General features: G+C 47.4%; 1 protein-coding gene across 2 annotated transcripts; it reads left to right on the top strand.

The window, feature by feature from the left end:
- Positions 1-1,221: 1,221 nt before the first annotated feature.
- On the top strand, positions 1,222-16,069 carry DDAH2 (DDAH family member 2, ADMA-independent). 2 transcript variants are annotated; one of them, XM_075323453.1, is made up of 7 exons: positions 1,222-1,243; positions 9,226-9,637; positions 9,752-9,851; positions 10,813-10,886; positions 12,686-12,805; positions 12,935-13,078; positions 15,141-16,069. In XM_075323453.1, the coding sequence occupies exons 2-7, from the start codon at positions 9,374-9,376 to the stop codon at positions 15,255-15,257; spliced, it is 819 nt and encodes a 272-aa protein (XP_075179568.1). In that variant the 5' UTR covers positions 1,222-1,243; positions 9,226-9,373; the 3' UTR covers positions 15,258-16,069. The 2 variants fall into 2 exon arrangements, with proteins under 2 accessions (XP_075179568.1, XP_075179567.1); XM_075323452.1 differs by lacking the exon at positions 1,222-1,243 and adding an exon at positions 8,161-8,270.
- Positions 16,070-19,361: the final 3,292 nt, after the last annotated feature.

Below are 19,361 nucleotides of genomic sequence, written 5' to 3'. Positions count from 1 at the left end.
CCAACTTCTCAATTTTTGGTAAAATTGATAGCCGCACGCTCAACACAAGGCAGGTGCTGTCTGTGTGTACCGCTCATGGCCGGTGTACGAGCAGCGAGCAGGTATAGTGGACCCATTGGGCCACAGGGGGACCCGGGCTTACCCTTTAGTGGGAGGGGCTTAACTTAGCGCCCAGCGCGAGGCGGATGCCAGGTACCACTCCCAGTGCAGAGACTGGGAATGTGCCAGCTGACCCCCAGGGCAGGTAACGGACTCATGTATAGGCAGGCTGACTGAGGTGGGCTGGATAGGCAGGTATAGACAGGAATGGTGTCCTGGTATAGGGAGACAGACTCTTGTGACAGGTAACGGACACAGGGATAATGGGACCTGACAACTAGCTAGCAGACTGGTATACTGACTAACTGCTCGGGTCACAGCTGTGGAGGAAAAGGAGAGGTTAATCTCCCCATCTCCTCCATTGTCAGACGATGCAATTATCGCACTGCATTCCGGTGTCATCCAAGTGCAGTCCGATATTTCTCTCGCACCCATTGACTTGTATGGGTGCAAGTGACACGGCTCTCATGGACAATTGCAGCATGCCGCCATTTGTTCCTCGGTCCATTTAGGGCTGAGGAAAAACTCGCAGATCTGAGCTGCGGCATTATCCGAAATGGGGCCAAGTGCAATGCCAGATTTTCTCACATTGCACTCGTGCGAGTCATACGCAACTGTGACTCCGGCCTCATAATACATTATATAAGGATATTCTGACACACGGCGTCATAAAACATGGAGCCACGCTGTAAAACGTGGCTGTAAAATCTAATGACATGTCATGGACCGGCCCCGTTTAGAAGCATTTCCCTTCTTTATTGATATATAACCACATAGAAAAAAAAAAAAAGCATTAAAATGGAAAGTGCAACCTCCCTGTTATAAATAAAGGTCACGGGAAATCTGGTGTATACAGATAATAAACCGCCACGTGTACACAACTATGGGAGTATATGGATATGTCTATGGACATTTCCAGTAATGACGGGTTCAGGTATCCCTTATATACGGCGCCATTATCCTTTACAGGCAATTATTGGGGCAAATTGAATTAAAAAATATAGTTGTCTAAAAGAATATCTTTGTTGCCCATAGCAACCAATCACAGTGCAGCTTCCATTTTACCAGGGCTGTTTAAAAAATGAAAGCAGCTCTGTGATTGGTTGCTATGGACACCATGGCTTTGGTCACTGAGGCCTATAAGGTTTGTAGGAGAGAGTAGCTCTATAATTTGATGAAGGGTTCTTTACAGTTAGAGCAGTCAGACTGTGGAATGCCCCAGTAGTAATGGCAGATAATATAACAGCTTTTTTAAAAAAAAAAAAAGCTGGATGATTTCCTCAGTACACAACATGGTGGGTTATAGATGAGTTAGTGACAAAAATGTATAATTTGTGGAAAAAGGTTGAACTAGATGGACTTGGGTAACTAAGTACACCGCTCAATGAAACAGTAATGTCACAAGCACGTATGACGTTGTAGCCAAGGGGAGCCTTAAAGGGGTGTTCCCATCTCCAAGATCCTATCCCAATATCTAGTAGTAATATTAGCAAATACCTCCAATTAGAAATGTAGTATAGTTCTCCTGATAATAGCCATGTCACTTACCTCATTTGCAGGGCATTGCAGCTTAGGAATCCCAATGGTTACGATACTCATATAGTGACAGTTAATTGCGCAAGGTCGTAACCATGGATACCAAAGCTGCAATGCCCTGCACATGAGGTAAGTGACATAGCTAATCAGGAGAACGATACTACATTTCTCATTGGAGGTATTTGCTAATATTATTATTATTATAACACCTATGACATATTGGGATAGGATCTTGGATATGGGAACATCTTGACAGGGAATAAAAAAATAACTTAAAAAAGTTTAAATAATATAAGGCCCCATGTGCACAGTGTGTTTTTGGGTGAAGTTTGTGGCACAAAACTGCATGCATTTCCTTCCCCAGCTAAGTCTATGAGATTTTTTTTTATGTCTACAATTTTGTGTTAATTTTTTTTGCATTTTTCCCTACATTTTTCACCCATTGAATTCAATAAGGTGAATAAAAAACAAAAAAAATCCGGCATTATCAAAAACGCATGGAAAACGCATGCGTTTTGGGGGCCACAGGGTGCAGTTTTGTGGTGAACACACCCTAAGGCTATATGCGCATGTTGCGTTTTTTACCGCGTTTTTGCGGTGCGTTTTTGTGCTCAAAACTGCATGACTGCTTCCCCAGCAAAGCCTATGAGATTTCATTTTTGTTGTCCGCACAGTGCAGTTTTTTTTGGCTGCGTTTTTGTACAGAAAAAAAAAAAAATGAGCTTGTCAATTCTTTCCTGCGTTTTTCCACCCATGCAATGCACTGGAAAAACGCAGTGAGCAAAAATGCAGCAAAACACGGCCAAAAACGCGGTAAAACACAGTGCGTTTTTACCAATGCGGTTTTGCCGTGGGTGCGTTTTTGTGCGTATTTAGCTGCCAAAAACGTACAGAAACGCAGCGTAAAAATAAAAAGGAATGTTCACACATTGCATCTTTTCTTGGCCACAAAGATGCAGTATTTTTGACCCCAAAAACGCACCTGCCGCAAAAATGCATGCGTTTTTTTTACATGATTTTACAGCATTTCTGCCCAATGCAGTTTTTAAGTCAAATCTATTGACTGGAAGGGCTCAAAAACGTTGCAAAAAGAATTGACATGGTGCATCTTCAAAAACACAGCCAAGATACCCAGTGTGGACAGCAAAACCGAAGACTTTGCAGGGGGAAGGAAATGCATGCATTTGGGTGCATCTTTGTGACCTCAAAAATGCACAGAAAACACAGTAAAAGATGCAGTGTGTGAACATAGACTAATAGTTTAAATCAATCCCTCTTTCCCAATGAGAAAAAAAAAAACACAAAGAAATAAAAAAAACATAAACAAATTAAAAAAAACAAAGAAATAAAAAAAAAAAATATTTGGCATCATCTAACCTATAAAAGTCCAATCTATCAAAAATATATTATTTAATTCATATGGGAAAAAATAGAAATGGCAGAAATGCCACTTTTTTTAAAAAAAAATAAAAATAAAAAAGACGCATTTCTGCCATTTCTATTTTTCCTTTATTATGTTTGCCATATGGATTAAATAATATGATATTTTTGATAGATTGGACTTTATAGGTTTGATGATGATGATATGTTTTTTTCTTTATTTTTTTTTTAAATTGATTAACACGACATATGAACGCCAAGATGGAGCCAATGATGACGTGAACTTGTCACTCAAGAATCAAGAAAAGTAAAACAAATCTGACAGGTCTCAGATAATGGCAACACAAGCCAATTTTTTTTTATTCCACAGAGATCTGATTTATTTTTTTTTCATCCATTAAAATAGTACGCAGCGTCAAAAAAGTAAAAAAATGCGCAAGTGATAATGACCCGGAGAATCCTGTCATTTTTACTGCACAATAAACACCATAAATGATGGTGGAATTTTTTTTTACATTTTCTCCACAATTTTTTTTTCTCATTTTTCAATATGTTTTATGACAAAGTGATTGGCGTCATTCAACACTACAACACGTGCCACAAAAAAAAACAAAAAAATATAAAATTGTAATGTCAATGGAAAAAAAAAAAAATTCTGGCTTTTTCAAGAGGGGGAATAAAAAATGAAAGCGAAAAAATGAAAAATGTTGCAGCGTCCTTACAAAATACAGATAATTCTGGGTCACCGCCATACAGGAGCCTAATATATACCGTCGGGAGGTGCAAGAACCAGAAACCCATTTTGCTCATGCAGTGACATTGAGCAGCTAGTGCAGAATTGTTTAGTAATGGAGGGGTTAATATTATAATTATCCCCTCCCCCCTAATTACAGGTGAAGTAGGTGGTTAAAGCTAATGACTGTAGCTGCTCCTGGGTGAGGAGCTGTGGTGGTAAGAGGGGCCTGGCTGGAGTTGGGCAGTGATTAGTAATGGCTGTGATACTGAGGCCTACATGGCTGATGAGCGGTCTGCCCCATTGTAGATGGGATGTACAGTATTGTGTGTGTGTGGTGTATTAGTGATGGGGATTGGGAAAGAACAAAAATAGGAAATCAAGCACAAGCTTGTACCAAAAAGTAGACTGGCTCAATGAGCAGCACTGAAAGCAGGGGGCATCTAATCCTGTTAGCAAAATAAATGTGTGGGGGTATGCGTAACCTCCGTGTGCGTGTCTAGAGGGTGGGAGTAAGCGTAACCTCCGCGTGCATGTCTAGAGGGGGGGGAGTATGCGTAACCTCCGCGTGCATGTCTAGAGGGGGGGGAGTATGCGTAACCTCCGCGTGCGTGTCTAGAGGGGGGGGAGAGTATGCGTAACCTCCGCGTGCGTGTCTAGAGGGGGGAGGAGTATGCGTAACCTCCGTGTGCGTGTCTAGAGAGGGGGGGGGGAGTATGCGTAACCTCCGTGTGCGGGTCTAGAGAGGGGGGGGGAGTATGCGTAACCTCTGTGTGCGGGTCTAGAGGGGGGGGGGGGAGTATGCGTAACCTCCGTGTGAGTGTCTAGAGGGGGGGAGTATGCGTAACCTCCGCGTGCATGTCTAGAGGGGGGGGGAGTATGCGTAACCTCCGCGTGCATGTCTAGAGGGGGGGGGGAGTATGCGTAACCTCCGCGTGCGTGTCTAGAGGGGGGGGAGAGTATGCGTAACCTCCGCGTGCGTGTCTAGAGGGGGGAGGAGTATGCGTAACCTCCGTGTGCGTGTCTAGAGAGGGGGGGGGAGTATGCGTAACCTCCGTGTGCGGGTCTAGAGAGGGGGGGGGAGTATGCGTAACCTCTGTGTGCGGGTCTAGAGGGGGGGGGGGGAGTATGCGTAACCTCCGTGTGAGTGTCTAGAGGGGGGGAGTATGCGTAACCTCCGAGTGCGTGTCGGGGGAGGGGGGGGGAGTATGCGTAACCTCCGAGTGCGTGTCTAGAGGGGGGGGGGGGGGAGTATGCGTAACCTCCGTGTGCGGGTCTAGAGGGGGCGGGGGGGGAGTATGCGTAACCTCCGTGTGCGGGTCTAGAGAGGGGGGGGGAGTATGCGTAACCTCCGTGTGCGGGTCTAGAGGGGAGGGGGTGGGGGGGAGTATGTGTAACCTCCGTGTGAGTGTCCAGAGGGGGGGGGAGTATGCGTAACCTCCGAGTGCGTGTCTGGGGGGGGGGGGGGGAGTATGCGTAACCTCCGAGTGCGTGTCTAGAGGGGAGGGGGGGAGGAGTATGCGTAACCTCCGAGTGCGTGTCTAGAGGGGGGGGGGGGGAGTATGCGTAACCTCCGAGTGCGTGTCTAGAGGGGGGGGGGGGGGAGTATGCGTAACCTCCGAGTGCGTGTCTAGAGGGGGGGGGGAGTATGCGTAACCTCCGCGTGCGAGTCTAGAGGGGGGGGGAGTATGCGTAACCTCCGTGTGAGTGTCTAGAGGGGAGGGGGGGGAGTATGCGTAACCTCCGAGTGCGTGACTAGAGGGGAGGGGGGAGGGGGGGGGGAGTATGCGTAACCTCAGTGTGCGTGTCTAGAGGGGGGGAGTATGCGTAACCTCCGCGTGCGTGTCTAGAGGGGGGGGGGGAGTATGCGTAACCTCCGCGTGCGTGTCTAGAGGGGGGGGGGAGTATGCGTAACCTCCGCGTGCGTGTCTAGAGGGGGGGGGGAAGTATGCGTAACCTCCGCGTGCGTGTCTAGAGAGGGGGGGGAGTATGCGTAACCTCCGTGTGCGGGTCTAGAGGGGGGGGGGAGTATGCGTAACCTCAGTGTGCGTGTCTAGAGGGGGGGGGGAGTATGCGTAACCTCCGCGTGCGTGTCTAGAGGGGGGGGGGGGGGAGTATGCGTAACCTCCGCGTGCGTGTCTAGAGGGCGGGAGGAGTATGCGTAACCTCCGCGTGCGTGTCTAGAGAGGGGGGGGGGAGTATGCGTAACCTCCGCGTGCGTGTCTAGAGGGGGGGGAAGTATGTGTAACCTCCGCGTGCGTGTCTAGAGAGGGGGGGGGGAGTATGCGTAACCTCCATGTGCGGGTCTAGAGGGGGGGGAGTATGCGTAACCTCCGTGTGCGGGTCTAGAGGGGGGGGGGAGTATGCGTAACCTCCGTGTGCGGGTCTAGAGGGGGCGGGGGGGGAGTATGCGTAACCTCCGTGTGCGGGTCTAGAGAGGGGGGGGGGGGGGGAGTATGCGTAACCTCCGTGTGCGGGTCTAGAGAGGGGGGGGGGGAGTATGCGTAACCTCCGTGTGCGGGTCTAGAGGGGAGGGGGGGGGAGTATGCGTAACCTCCGTGTGAGTGTCCAGAGGGGGGGGGAGTATGCGTAACCTCCGAGTGCGTGTCTGGGGGGGGAGTATGCGTAACCTCCGAGTGCGTGTCTAGAGGGGAGGGGGGGGAGGAGTATGCGTAACCTCCGAGTGCGTGTCTAGAGGCGGGGGGGGGTATGCGTAACCTCCGCGTGCGTGTCTAGAGGGGGGGGGAGTATGCGTAACCTCCGTGTGAGTGTCTAGAGGGGAGGGGGGGGAGTATGCGTAACCTCCGAGTGCGTGACTAGAGGGGGGGCACAGTATGCATGAACTCCGTGTGCGTGTCTAGAGGGGGGGGGGAGTATGCATGAACTCCGTGTGCGTGTCTAGAGGGGGGGGGAGGTATGCGTAACCCCCGTATGCGTGTCTAGAGGGGGGGGGGAGTATGCGTAACCTCCGTGTGCGTGTCTAGAGGGGGGGGGGAGTATGCGTAACCTCCGTGTGCGTGTCTAGAGGGAGGGGGGGAGTATGCGTAACCTCCGTATGCGTGTCTAGAGGGGGGGCGGGGAGTATGCGTAACCTCCGCGTGCGTGTCTAGAGGGGGGGGAGTATGCGTAACCTCCGTGTGCGTGTCTAGAGGGGGGGGGTGTATGCGTAACCTCCGTGTGCGTGTCTAGAGGGGGGGGAGTATGCGTAACCTACCTCCGTGTGCGTGTCTAGAGGGGGTGGGGGTGGGGGAGTATGCGTAACCTCCGTGTGCGTGTCTAGGGGGGGAGGGGGGGACAGTATGCATGAACTCCGTGTGCGTGTCTAGAGGGAGGGGGGAGTATGCGTAGCCTCCGTGTGCGTGTCTAGAGGGGGGGGGACAGTATGCATGAACGCCGTGTGCGTGTCTAGAGGGGGGTGGGGGGGGGGAGTATGCGTAACCTCCGTGTGCGTGTCTAGAGGGAGGGGGGGGAGCATGCATAACCTCTGTGTGCGTGTCTAGAGGGAGGGGGGAGTATGCGTAACCTCCGTGTGCGTGTCTAGAGGGGGGGGACAGTATGCATGAACGCCGTGTGCGTGTCTAGAGGGGGGGGGGGGAGCATGCATAACCTCCGTGTGCGTGTCTAGAGGGGGTGGGGGGGGGAGTATGCGTAACCTCCGTGTGCGTGTCTAGAGGGGGGGGACAGTATGCATGAACGCCATGTGCGTGTCTAGGGGGGGGGGGACAGTATGCATGAACTCCATGTGCGTGTCTAGAGGGAGGGGGGAGTATGTGTAACCTCCGTGTGCGTGTCTAGAGGGGGGGGGCAGTATGCATGAACGCCGTGTGCGTGTGTCTAGAGGGGGGGGGAGCATGCATAACCTCTGTGTGCGTGTCTAGAGGGGGGGGGGGGGGAGTATGCGTGACCACCGTGTGTGTGTCTAGAGGGGGGGGGTATGCGTGACCTCTGCGTGCCTAGAGGGGGGGTATGCGTGATCTCCATGTGTCTACAGAGGGGGGGGATGCATGGCCTCTTCATGCTTAGAGGGTGGGGGGGGTCAGAGTTTGGACGTGAGGGGGGGCACACACGGCGTGCATGTCTAGAGGGGGGAGGGACACGTGGTCTGCGTTCATGTCTAGAGAGGGGCCTATTTTAAAACTTGTTGGCTCCAATGAAAAATGTCCAAAGCGTCCCCAGCTCATGGCTGTTTGATAATATTGGTCTCTTCAACTTTTGGGGTTTTCTCTTCTGGGGTCTGGTATAACTACAGCTTCAGGGTGTGTGTCTGTATGAGACACGTTGGAGTCTGGTTTCCCTCCTGTTTCCAGTGAGTGCAGCTCTGGGAGGAGGAGGAGGAGGAGGAGGAGGAGGGAGCTGCTGGAGGGAGGGATGGAGAGACAGAGGGGAGGGATGAAGGGGGAGATGGAGAGAGGGGAGGGATAAGGGGGGAGGCAGCAGGGACGGTTTGGGCTGGGTGACCCCCAGTTTTTCTGTGGTTTGGGGACAAGGACTTGTCACGTGTGTGGACCCTGGCCTCCCTGTGGTGAGTGCTCCTTCCCTCCCTGTTTTTGGCCCTGTGGTGTGCCTCACCCTGTCACCCTCCTCCCTGCTGTCACAGCCCCCCAGCCTTGCTGCATGTCACCCCTGCACACAGCCTCTGCTGGAGGTGACCCCTTGTGTCTGGCAGGGTCTCCCCACCCTGTGACTTCATGTCCAGTGCATGCCGTCTCCCCCCCTCACTTCTCACCATCCCCTCCAAATTCGCTTTTCTGTCCTATAAAGGGATAACAATAAGAGCCGCCCGCTACAATCCCGAATATCCTTGCTATCCTGTGAGCCCGGGACTTACCATAACTGGGATAGGACCACCCATATCTATTGTCACTATTAACCCCTGGCTGCTCTAGAAGTCCATGTAGCAACCCTTGGGTCGCCCCCATGTTGTGGCCTTGATTAACCTCTAGTTCTGGGAGGTGCACGGCGATGCAAAGGGTAACTTGGCGTGTACCCCAATACTATTTGCAGGCCATCACTTACAGGAAAGGGGGTTGCGTGTAACCAGTGCTAAACGGGTTAAGATTCCAAAAGAGAACACGAGTATTAATTTATCCCTCCCCGAAAAGTTCAAAATGGGGGTCCGGAGCAGGGTGACTATGCTAATAGGTTAACACTAGGGTCGCGTTAGATCCACAGGGTGGTGCCCGGGCACAACAAGGCCGAGAGGTCTGGCATTTCTAATATTTGCCACTTGCCGGATCCAAGGTCCGGTCTGTCATCTATAGCTGTCTGCTTCTATCATGGTGCTGGAATGTCCCAAAATCTCCAGGGCTTTGCTGTTACCCAGAGGCTTTTATCACCTTCTAAGTTTTGGTACCAAATTTAGCCGCGCGGCTGCTCGGACCGCACATTTTGTTTATTGTCATCCGCATGGTGATCGCCGGGTGTTTGTCAATGTATACGTTTCTGGACATTGCTGTCATTCCTTCTTCTTCTTGCAGGATGTGAAATCAGGAAGGAAACCAGAGGCTCCGGGACGAGAGGAACTGATCCAGGCGGGAGACCGAGGGAGGAAAACAACGGGAACCGTGGAAGAGGGGGCTGACGGAGAGATCTTTGGTGTTCCCATACCTGGGGCTTTTTAGTAAAATGACTGGTAGATACACCCATGCTGTGGTCAGAGGGGTGCCCACCTCTCTGGCGCAGGAGGCAGACGGGAAGGTGGACCTCGCAAGGGCGCAGAGGGAAAGTGGAGTCTTCTCCGGCATCTTAAGACAGAAACTGGGGCTCCAGGTGATGGAGCTTCCACCAAATGAAGATCTGCCCCGAGGACAACTAATCGGCGACACCGCAGTGGTAATAGCAGATACGGCTTTAATCACCCGCCCGGCAAACCCTGCCAGGAGAAAAGAGGTGAGTTGTCTGCCGGTCTGGGTATGATTATGTACACAGCCCATCTTGGATTCATAATCTGCCATCTGGTCGTTCCTCCTCATCCTCCGCTCTTCTTCTCCATCTTCCTCTCAGACAGAAGGTTTACAGAAGTTATTCGAAGAGTTGAAATTTCGAGTTTATGAACTTACAGACGACAGTGCCACGCTGGACGCCAGCGACATCCTCTTTACAGGTGAGCGATGCTCTGAGCCTCGGGAGGTAGCGCGTTATAGAGGACGGGCGCAGCATGAGAGAAGACCTGTAAAGTCAGGCGGTAAGATAGTGGTCATGTAGAAAACATGGCTGCTAAAGTAGATGGATCTTTTAACAGCTGTGAAACATAAAACGCAGGAGAAAATGGATTAAAAAAATGCACATCAGTAAACAATGTTCAATAGAAAATTACAAATTTTTATTAACAACAATATTAAAATGAGAATCCAGAACCCTAGAACAACCAATGTCCATATTAACAGTAAGTGATCCGTATATAGCAATACATAGATAAAGGCATAGGACGCCAATAAAATAAACTGACCAGAAATAGTCACATGGTAATGACTTAATACCCCACGTAGAGAGTAAAGGGACAATCTGATCAAAGGTCAGAAAAATTATTGTAGGTACACCAAAACATTACAGCAGTGAACCTTAAGTAGCATCATGGAGGTTCAAGCAAACTGACAATATGACCAAATAACCGTCTGTGATTAATCAAATATGACCAAGTAAATGCAGAGACCCCTGTGCATGTTAACCAATTGGGTATAAATAAGTTGCAGTGTACAAAAATAGTTGACCGTGATCAGATATAAATCGCCCATGTACTCAGTGTTGAGTAGTCAGAGGACAAAGGTTATCCAGAGCAAAAGAAGACAGGAGACCTAACGTACGTTTCGCTTCTTAAAAATAACAAAATACATGGCTTCCTCAGATATGAGTGATGTATATCTGATCATGGTCAACTATTTTTTCTTTTGACAGATGTGAAACATGTATAATTGGATTTAGGAACCCTTAAAACAGTCAAAGTATAGGTTGTTGGAAACGGTCCCCCCCCCCCCCCACCTTATCAATGGCCGTCTGGTATTGCAGCTTGACTTCATTGTTTTTATGGTTCGTTCTGTACATTATTTCTAATGTTCTTCTTGCAGGTTCAGAAATCTTTGTGGGTTTGTCAAAGTGGACCAATATCCAAGGTGCTGAGATGGTGGCAAAAACCTACCAGGTAGTAAGCCAAATGTTCCCATCCCTGGCACCACCTCAATAGTGATATATTGATTCACCTGACATTATATATTTAAAGGGGTTGTCCAGGACTTTAACAATGATAGGTCATCAGTGTCTGATCGGTGGGGGGTGAGACACCAGGCGCTCCTGCTGATCAGCTGTTCCCGGTGATGCCACCAGCTGAAGCCGGGTAAGGCACATCCACTGCCTAGTGATTCGAATAGGGGTCAGATATCCAGTGCACGACCACTATATAGCTGATGTATCTGTGCAGCTCCGCAATTGATTAGTTCAGGCTGTTGTCAGCATTGGGAATAGCTGAGCGGCATGGGTAACTGGTGGCTCACCTCCCACCGATCAGACACTGAAGACATTCCTACAGATAGACCATCAATATCAAAGCCCAGGACAAACCCCTTCAATACCTGTTCTCGCTCTATACATATGCATGCTCACTTCAGCCCAGAGTGCATGTATTCTCAATTAGAAGGAATGATCAGCTGCCAAACGTCTCTGGCGGCAGCTTCCCTGAACAAAAAATTGGGCATGTTGAAATCGATCAGTCCGATCGTTCTGTACCCTTGACATCTGCTATTGTGGGGAAAGTCTGGACTCCTGTATACAATGGCAGATCTGACCGTGAGTTGCACGTTGCCTTATTACCCCCCCCCCCCCCTCCCCCCGTGGCCTGGGGTAGATAGGGGGCTGGCCATCAGGAAGCATGGGACTTTTGCGGTCACCAGGACAACCACCTGGGGGGTGGGTACCACTTGGGGGGTGGGGGAGGGAGCATCTCTACACATATAGTTATCCCGGGCACATCTTTGGGTGAGAAGCACAGTTGGGACCTCGGTCCAATCTTTTTACCTCACACTTCTGGGAGCACCATAGGATCCGCGGCATGGAGCAGGCAGCTCTGCCCGGGTTCTCTACAGCTACCGGGGATTCCAGGGTCTGCGGAGAGTGCAGGAAACACCCGCGACCCGTTCAACATTCACCGGGATTGGAGGGACACCGACCAGAAAGGATTCACCGTGGGAACACCGGCGGTGCCCCTCAAATTGCTCGGGATCAACTCTGGGGCCCAGCACGGCGGAGACCGGTACTCTGGGAGTGGCAACCGGGACTGTCAGTAAATAAACCTTGAAACCGCAGAGACTGTGTCCACCTGTCCTTGCCTGTGCCATCGCCCCGTGCTTCAGCGCCAACAGCCACTACTCCCCTCATCATCCTCCCCGGGGCCCACTCCACCTGTGGGGAGCAGAACCATCCTTGCTGCTACAACCATCCGCCCCGGAGGACAGCGACAGCGGCTAATCCCTGGCCGCATACTGCAGGTGGTGTCGCGAGACAAATTGTCCCCATCATCCTCCCCTTTTATTGTACGCCTCAGGGCAACGAAGCCGGGCAGGGCCACCGGTGACATGTCCAGACCCGACCTTACCAGCCCGGCGACGAGTGAAGTTAACCCCTTGCCCCGTGGGTGCTACAGTAACAATAGAAATGAGGTGCAATAGTGTGTATATATGTATGTGTGTGTGTGTGTATATGTATGTATGTATGTATGTATGTGTTTATATATATATATATATATATATATATATATATATATATATATATATATATATATATATATATATATATATATATATATTACTCTCTTCTTATACTTTCCCTTAACTGTTAAGTCTGACTGTATGTTAAAGGGGTCTCCACACTTGTAATCAGTGGGGGTCCGGCAGAGATAAATATTGATGTCATATGACCGGTGATGCTTGAATTCTTCTTTTCTCCTAGGATTACGCAGTTTCCACTGTGCCCGTTACTGGAGATTTACATCTAAAAAGCTTCTGCAGTATGGCCGGCCCCGACACGCTGGTGATCGGCAGCAGCAACACGGCGAAAAAAGCTCTGAAGGTAAATGTGGATTGTCAGCAGGTGGAAGGGTCGGCGTTCTCCTACCGGAAGTGTCCGCTCACACTGCACCTCCGCTTTATCTGTATAAATAATGCAATGACAAATGTAAAAGCCACATATCTCTATCAGATGATGGAGCAGATGACGGATCATCACTACGAGACGCTGACTGTGCCCGACGATGCTGCCGCCAACTGCATCTACGCTCGCGTGGGGCCCAAAGCCAACATCCTGGTCCATCGTAGTGCGGAGGAATATCCCAATAGTGTGCAGGTGACTATATCCACAGGGTGTACGTACCATAGAGGCAGCTGCGCTGTGGCCCTGTGTGACGCCGAGATTTCACATTGCTGGGTCTTGTCACTGTTTTAATGGATGGTAATGTAGTGTGGCGTGGGTCAGTAGTCGTGGCCGGGTGACTCTGGACACTCGCGCTACATAAAAACCGTGGTCCTGGCTGGGTGTGTGGACTTGTGTAGTGTAGGCCGTACCTGTTAGCAAGCCACAAGTTGTGGTTGGTCAGGCCAGGACCAGATACTGGTTCAGACTGAGACACAGTTCGCTTTTAATAGTTATTCAGGCACAATTTAAAGGGTTATTCCCATCTCCAATATGCAGTAGGTGTAATAGCAAATGCCAATTAGAAATGTCTCTTACCTCATGTGCAGGGCATTGCAGCTTGGGTATCCATTGTGTACAACCACAAGCAACTATCACTGAGTGGTTGTAACCATGGATACCAAAGCTGCAATGCCCTGCACATGAGGTAAGACACCTGGCTAATCAGAACTATACTAAGTTTCTATACATATTGGGATAGGATCTTGGAGCTGGGACTAACCCTTTAAGTTCAGTTCCACAGTGTAGCATGAGATATGGTTCTAGTTTTCCCTGGGTTGTTCCCGATTTTTCTTGTCCTATGACTTCCAGCCCAACAAAACCGTACACTCTATGATGGTCACCTTCCCATCCAGCAGGTCCATGTCTTTTCTCGTTGAGGGGGTCTGACCACTAAAGTGGGAATGGAGCATCATGTTCCTACACGCTTCCATGTCTCTTCTCCCTGTAGGGCATTTACCGAAGAATAAGCGAAGAGCCTTTTGCTCAGTCACTTGTGGTCTCGTCCAGGAAGGTTGACTAGTAACACGCCATTGAGGGTGACCCGATACCTTGACTAAGGGGCCTGGCCGCTAACATGTACACCATCTCATTTGAGGGTCGTTCTCTAGCCTGCTCATTGTTTTCGACCGATTCTTAAACACCCAAGGATCACGCCATCCCGCTCAATGTTGGGAGTTGGCACGAGTCACCCACTACATGCAGCCTTGACCTGTCAGACTTGTATGTCCGTACGAGTCACTAGCTGGGCCTCGTCTAAAGTTCTAGAAGGAAAGTCTTAGCCTTCAGGGTAACGCCTCCCATTGTGGGCCAACATTTAACTATTACTTGCCCTACAGTATGTCACTGGACACGACGCTTATCAGTATCCTATATAATAATTCTATAAATCTTACATCACTATGCGTTATACATACAAACTTTACCTTATCACTATATATTATACTTTAAACATACACTACAGTACATCATACTACATTCACCACTGTTAGTTCACATTATACTTCACTCGCTGCGGGCATAATTCACATTACAATACAACAGTGCGATTGGTGTCTTCAAGGAGGAACGCGACTACCAGCCCACCTCCTACAGTAATACAGCTGCTATAATGTAGTCTTGGGTGTGTGATTTTTGTACATAGAAATCGTGTGCCCCATGACAACCCCCCACAAGAAAATAAGTTGCATTTGGCAGGGTCACAGAGGGCATATCTCACAACTCTGCAGCAATTACTAAGTAATTTTCCTCCTTGAAGCCCCTTGGTGTTCCCACTCATTGATACCGATTTCATGGCCCCTAGAAAGTATGATACCAACAAAAGTACCCCCCTAAACACGATATTCCTACACAGTAACATCCATGAAGTGTTTGATACTCCCACAATGACCCTAACACAGTACAGTGGCCCCCAGTGGGAGCCCCTCCGCGCTTTGGTGGGGTGGCCCCTGGCGGGAGCCCCTCCGCGCTTGGGTGGGGTGGGGGGGTGGCCCCTGGCGGGAGCCCCTCCGCGCTTGGGTGGGGTGGGGGTGGCTCCTACAGGCAGCATTTTATTGCTTAATAAAATATGTAATATAACTGGGATTTGAATGATTAATCTGATATTAAACTAAGCCGACATACTCCAGGCTATGCTGGGAGTTGTAGTTGTACAGCTGTTTCTATACATGATATAGAAAAATAACTAATATAGGGTAACCTACTCCTTATTTTCTAGGTTTTCCAGAAGCTGACAGATTATACGTTGGTCCCAGCATCTTGCACAGAAGTGTCGAAGATCGGAGGATGTCTGACCGCCTGCTCCATACTGATAAACCGCAAGCTGGAGATCTGAGGGGCCGCGGTGCCGCTGAGCTGTTAGTATAGGGGCGGCCTCCCCGCAATATCATCATACAGACAACATATCCGTCTCCTGGTCTCATATTTACACTGACGCGCACCCTGCAGCACCGGGGCGTCCACATATCCAGGAACCGTCTGAGGCTGCCGGTACATCTCACTAGTTATCTGGAATTATAGATTTGGGTTTTGTTTTTTTGTTTTTTCACTTCTTTCTATAGATGACATACCCGGATAATGGAGTCCGGCTGTGGGATGTTCGCCTTTTTAGTGGCTTATATAATTCATAAATGACATTCCAGCAGAATACACTCATATCTGAACATTTTAAAGGCTTTTTCAAGGCCTGATATTTTTTTTTTCTTGGATAAAAAAAATTTCTCTACAAATATCTAGCTCAAGCTTACACAAATGACTGTCACTGTAATGTCTTATTTGACCACTAGATGGTGCTCACAAGCACCTGAAGAATGCAATATACTCTATGGTTAGAACTGTTGGTGTTTCTATACAGTATAGTAAAAAATCTGATTACTAATGCCGACTGTGACCGGGAAAAATAAGCTATAGAATAGCTCGGTGACAAACTGTTATTCCCAGTCATAGTTGGCCTATGAGCCTGTCCCAGGGTGCAGGGGGTTGTCTAGATTCCCACTTTACGGCTAAATTGGAGGGGGAGGGAGGATTTTTAGCACTAAATTCACACTGTTCTTGAGAAATATATATATATATATATATATATATATATATATATATATATATATATATATATATATATATATATATATATATATATATATATATATATCATACATACATACATACATACATACATATGCACACAGGTCCAAAAGTAGGTGGACAGTATGTGCAATAGGGTTATTAAACATGGTGTAAAGTGAAACTGACTCAGTTGCCCTTAGCAACCAATCAGATTCCACCTTTCATTTTCCAAAGAGTCTGTGAAGAATGAAAGGTGGAATCTGATTGGTTGCTAAGGGCAACTGAGTCAGTTTCACTTTACACCATGTTTAATAACCCTATTACACATACTGTCCACCTACTGTTGGACCTCCCTGTATATAAATATCCCTTTTAGATGGGCACCCCCTTGAGCCATTGCTGTAGCACTGAGGTGGTAATACTGTGGTTTTTATATAAAGGGAGTGAAAACTTGACCGCAGTTCTCTTCCGGTGCCTTTGCCCCCTTGCACACTGTTATGGACATCTTGGATGATTGAGGTTTAATCCCCAATTCTTTTTTTTTTTTTTTTTTTTTTTTTTTTTTTTTTTTTCTTCCCTGCATTCAGTAAAGCATAGTATAAGGGACATTTTGTTTTTCAAGTTTGAGATAAGGAAGAAAAGGTGGTTTTCCAACTAATTTTTTTTGCATACATGTTAGGGTTAATGTTGTTGTCTGCCGAAATAAAAAAACATGGCGAGACAGCTTTACGCTCCCAGGGCATGCTGGGGTTTGTAGTTTGCCTACAGCTAAAAAGTTAGATTGTGGAGAACTGGTCTGAAGCAATCAGGCAGATGTCCACTAGGGGGTGCTGCAACTCTTCTTTACAGACTACGGCCGCACCACTCGTCACTTCTTCCATTGTCATCTTGAATGTAAACATCGTGATTGTCAGCGGCAAATCCGGCCTGTGGGATCCTGACTGGTGATGTCATCGAACGCTGCCTTTTTTGGTGCTACTTTTGATTGGATGGTGGTATGGGGAGCGTTATCTCCCTGTGGTTTTGAGAAAGTGATTGATCTTTTTTCTGTTCCTTTTAATACACGGTCAGTTGGAAGATCTGTGCCGCACATCACCCTCTGCTCTAATCTAATATATGCTGGAAACTGTTTTAATTTTGTTTTTTTAACTCTGAATTTATAAATAAACTGCTTCAAGATGATGTGACCTGTCTGATGTATTCTAGTTCCTACCATACTGCGCAATAGATGGAGCGGAATATCAGTTTGTATGCTCACAGAAAATGATTGCACAATGCACATACATTACTGTATTACTGTGCACATACATTACTGATCCTGAGTTACCTCCTGTATTATCCTCCAGAGCTGCGCTCACTATTCTGCTGGTGCAGTCACTGTGTACATACATTACATCACTTGGATTGCTCTGATAATATGGTATGGGCACTTCTTGCGTCTAATACTAGTTACGGTTTGCTGTAGCCTCTCTATAAGGCTATGTGCCCACGGGACAATGTACCTGCGAACTTTAGCACAGGTTTCCTGCAGCTGCTCCCTGGAATCCGCAGCTATCCATTGCTGCGGGATTCGAGCATTTTTTTTTGCGGTAAACCTGCGGGACAAGTGCGGAAATACCTGCGGACGTCCCGACCTCTACCTCCATAGTGGAAAGGCGGGACATCCGCAGATATTTACGCATGAATAATGGGCATGCAGTTACGTGCAGCTGCACAGGACATCCGCAGCATTTTCTGCAGCATTGATATAGCACTCCCCAAATCCCATAGAATAACATGGGGAGTCCCCCCCCCCCCCCTTTCTCATCTTTTAAAGTTATATCCAAAAAGGGGATTGGATCTTGGCTAAAAAGACATTAATAAAAGGTTCTCATTTTACTTGAGGTTTATGACTTATTGGTGTTCACAAGGTGTCGGTCTAGACTACTAATACATGGTCTATAAAATATCAGACAATTTTATATATTTTTTTTTTTTTTTTTTGTTTTGTTATATTTTTGACATGGTCAGCATAAACTACTTCCCCTTCTTTTGTTCTGACCCAAATGGATGTTTGCAAAAGTTGGCGTGACTGCTGTTCCCATTGCAGTTCCATTTATCTGCAAATATTAGTGACCGACAGAGGAAGTAGTTAAGCTTCAACATAAATCATAAGCAAAATACAAATCTGTGTTCTTGATTAGTCATGCTCTCCATAACAAAAATAGCTTACAACAGACTTTGTTTATACTGGAGTATTAATGCTCTAGATCACGTGTTGCAAGTAATTCAGATGGTTCCAAGATACTTCCCTCAAATTCTTTAAGAGTTTGCATGATGTTTCTGGTATAATGTGAAATATAATCTAATATATAATGGTGTATATGTGTCCATTTTTAGTTGTTGTCTAACACTGCTGAGTTCTTATGGATTTTGGGAAGTTTTTATAGTCAAAATACCCATACCAATTGTCTAGATCAAGAATGAAGAGGTTATAAATAGGCATCATATATAAGTCACCATACAAAGTCTTACAGAACTCAAAGAAAGCACTTTTGGACTAATGAATGATTTGAGATGTGATGTAGAGAATTAAAACACCAGTATAAACAATGAGATGCTGTATGGCTTTTACATCTCACTCCCACTTTTGTGTGGTGACTGACTATTATCCAGTGTGCAAACAATTTGTATTAATCACCATTTACATTGATGTATAATACATTCTTCAGAAATGTGGAACCGCAATGGGGGCAAGTATCACGCCAACTTTTGCAAACATCTACTTTGGTTGGTGGAAAGAGGAAGTGGATTTTGTTGACCATATGTTCAACTAAATCGATTTATATAAAGTCAGATGTTAGTTTTTAGTGAGGAGTGGCCCCACTTGTTTGCTTCAAAATAGTATAAACCTCTTAACCTAATATTTGTAATTGTTTAAATTAACACCAACCCCTATTTTTGAATATATCTTTAAAAAAAGATGAGGGAAAAACAAGATATAAAGACCTATATAGAAAGGCCAGAGCAACTATCAGCCTTATGGACACGAGAAGTGCACATGACTAAAGTACCATAAAGACAGCCTAAAAAGGAAAAAAAAAAATTCTAATTTTACAGATATGCAAATTGCCTCTTCATTGAGGAAAGGAACTTGAATTCTAGGGCTACCTCTTGGAAGGAGATGTTCACATTCAACTTTGTTACTTGTGGACATAAATGGCTAAAATGAGCTCGGGGAAAAAAACAGGCAATAGTTGAAACTCTCCCATTGGACTTTCAGAATGAGCTCACTGACAGATTGTCAGTTAACCCATTCTGCAGCCAGCAATAGGCAGTGCAACACAGAGGCTATAGAAAGCAAATAGAGCACTTTTTCTTTTTTTTTCATAAAAAT

Source organism: Anomaloglossus baeobatrachus, chromosome 9, assembly GCF_048569485.1.
Source record: "Anomaloglossus baeobatrachus isolate aAnoBae1 chromosome 9, aAnoBae1.hap1, whole genome shotgun sequence".
Classification (NCBI taxonomy): Eukaryota; Metazoa; Chordata; class Amphibia; order Anura; family Aromobatidae; genus Anomaloglossus; species Anomaloglossus baeobatrachus.
Note: the sequence above shows the minus strand (reverse complement) of the source record. Positions and strands in the feature narration are given on the sequence as shown.

Coding starts and splice junctions, on each gene's coding strand:
- DDAH2 (XM_075323453.1), top strand. CDS start 9,374: ATGACTGGTAGATACACCCATGCTGTGGTCAGAGGGGTGCCCACCTCT. Junction 9,638..9,751: donor ACCCTGCCAGGAGAAAAGAG/GTGAGTTGTCTG, acceptor TCTTCCTCTCAG/ACAGAAGGTTTACAGAAGTT. Junction 10,887..12,685: donor TGGTGGCAAAAACCTACCAG/GTAGTAAGCCAA, acceptor CTTTTCTCCTAG/GATTACGCAGTTTCCACTGT.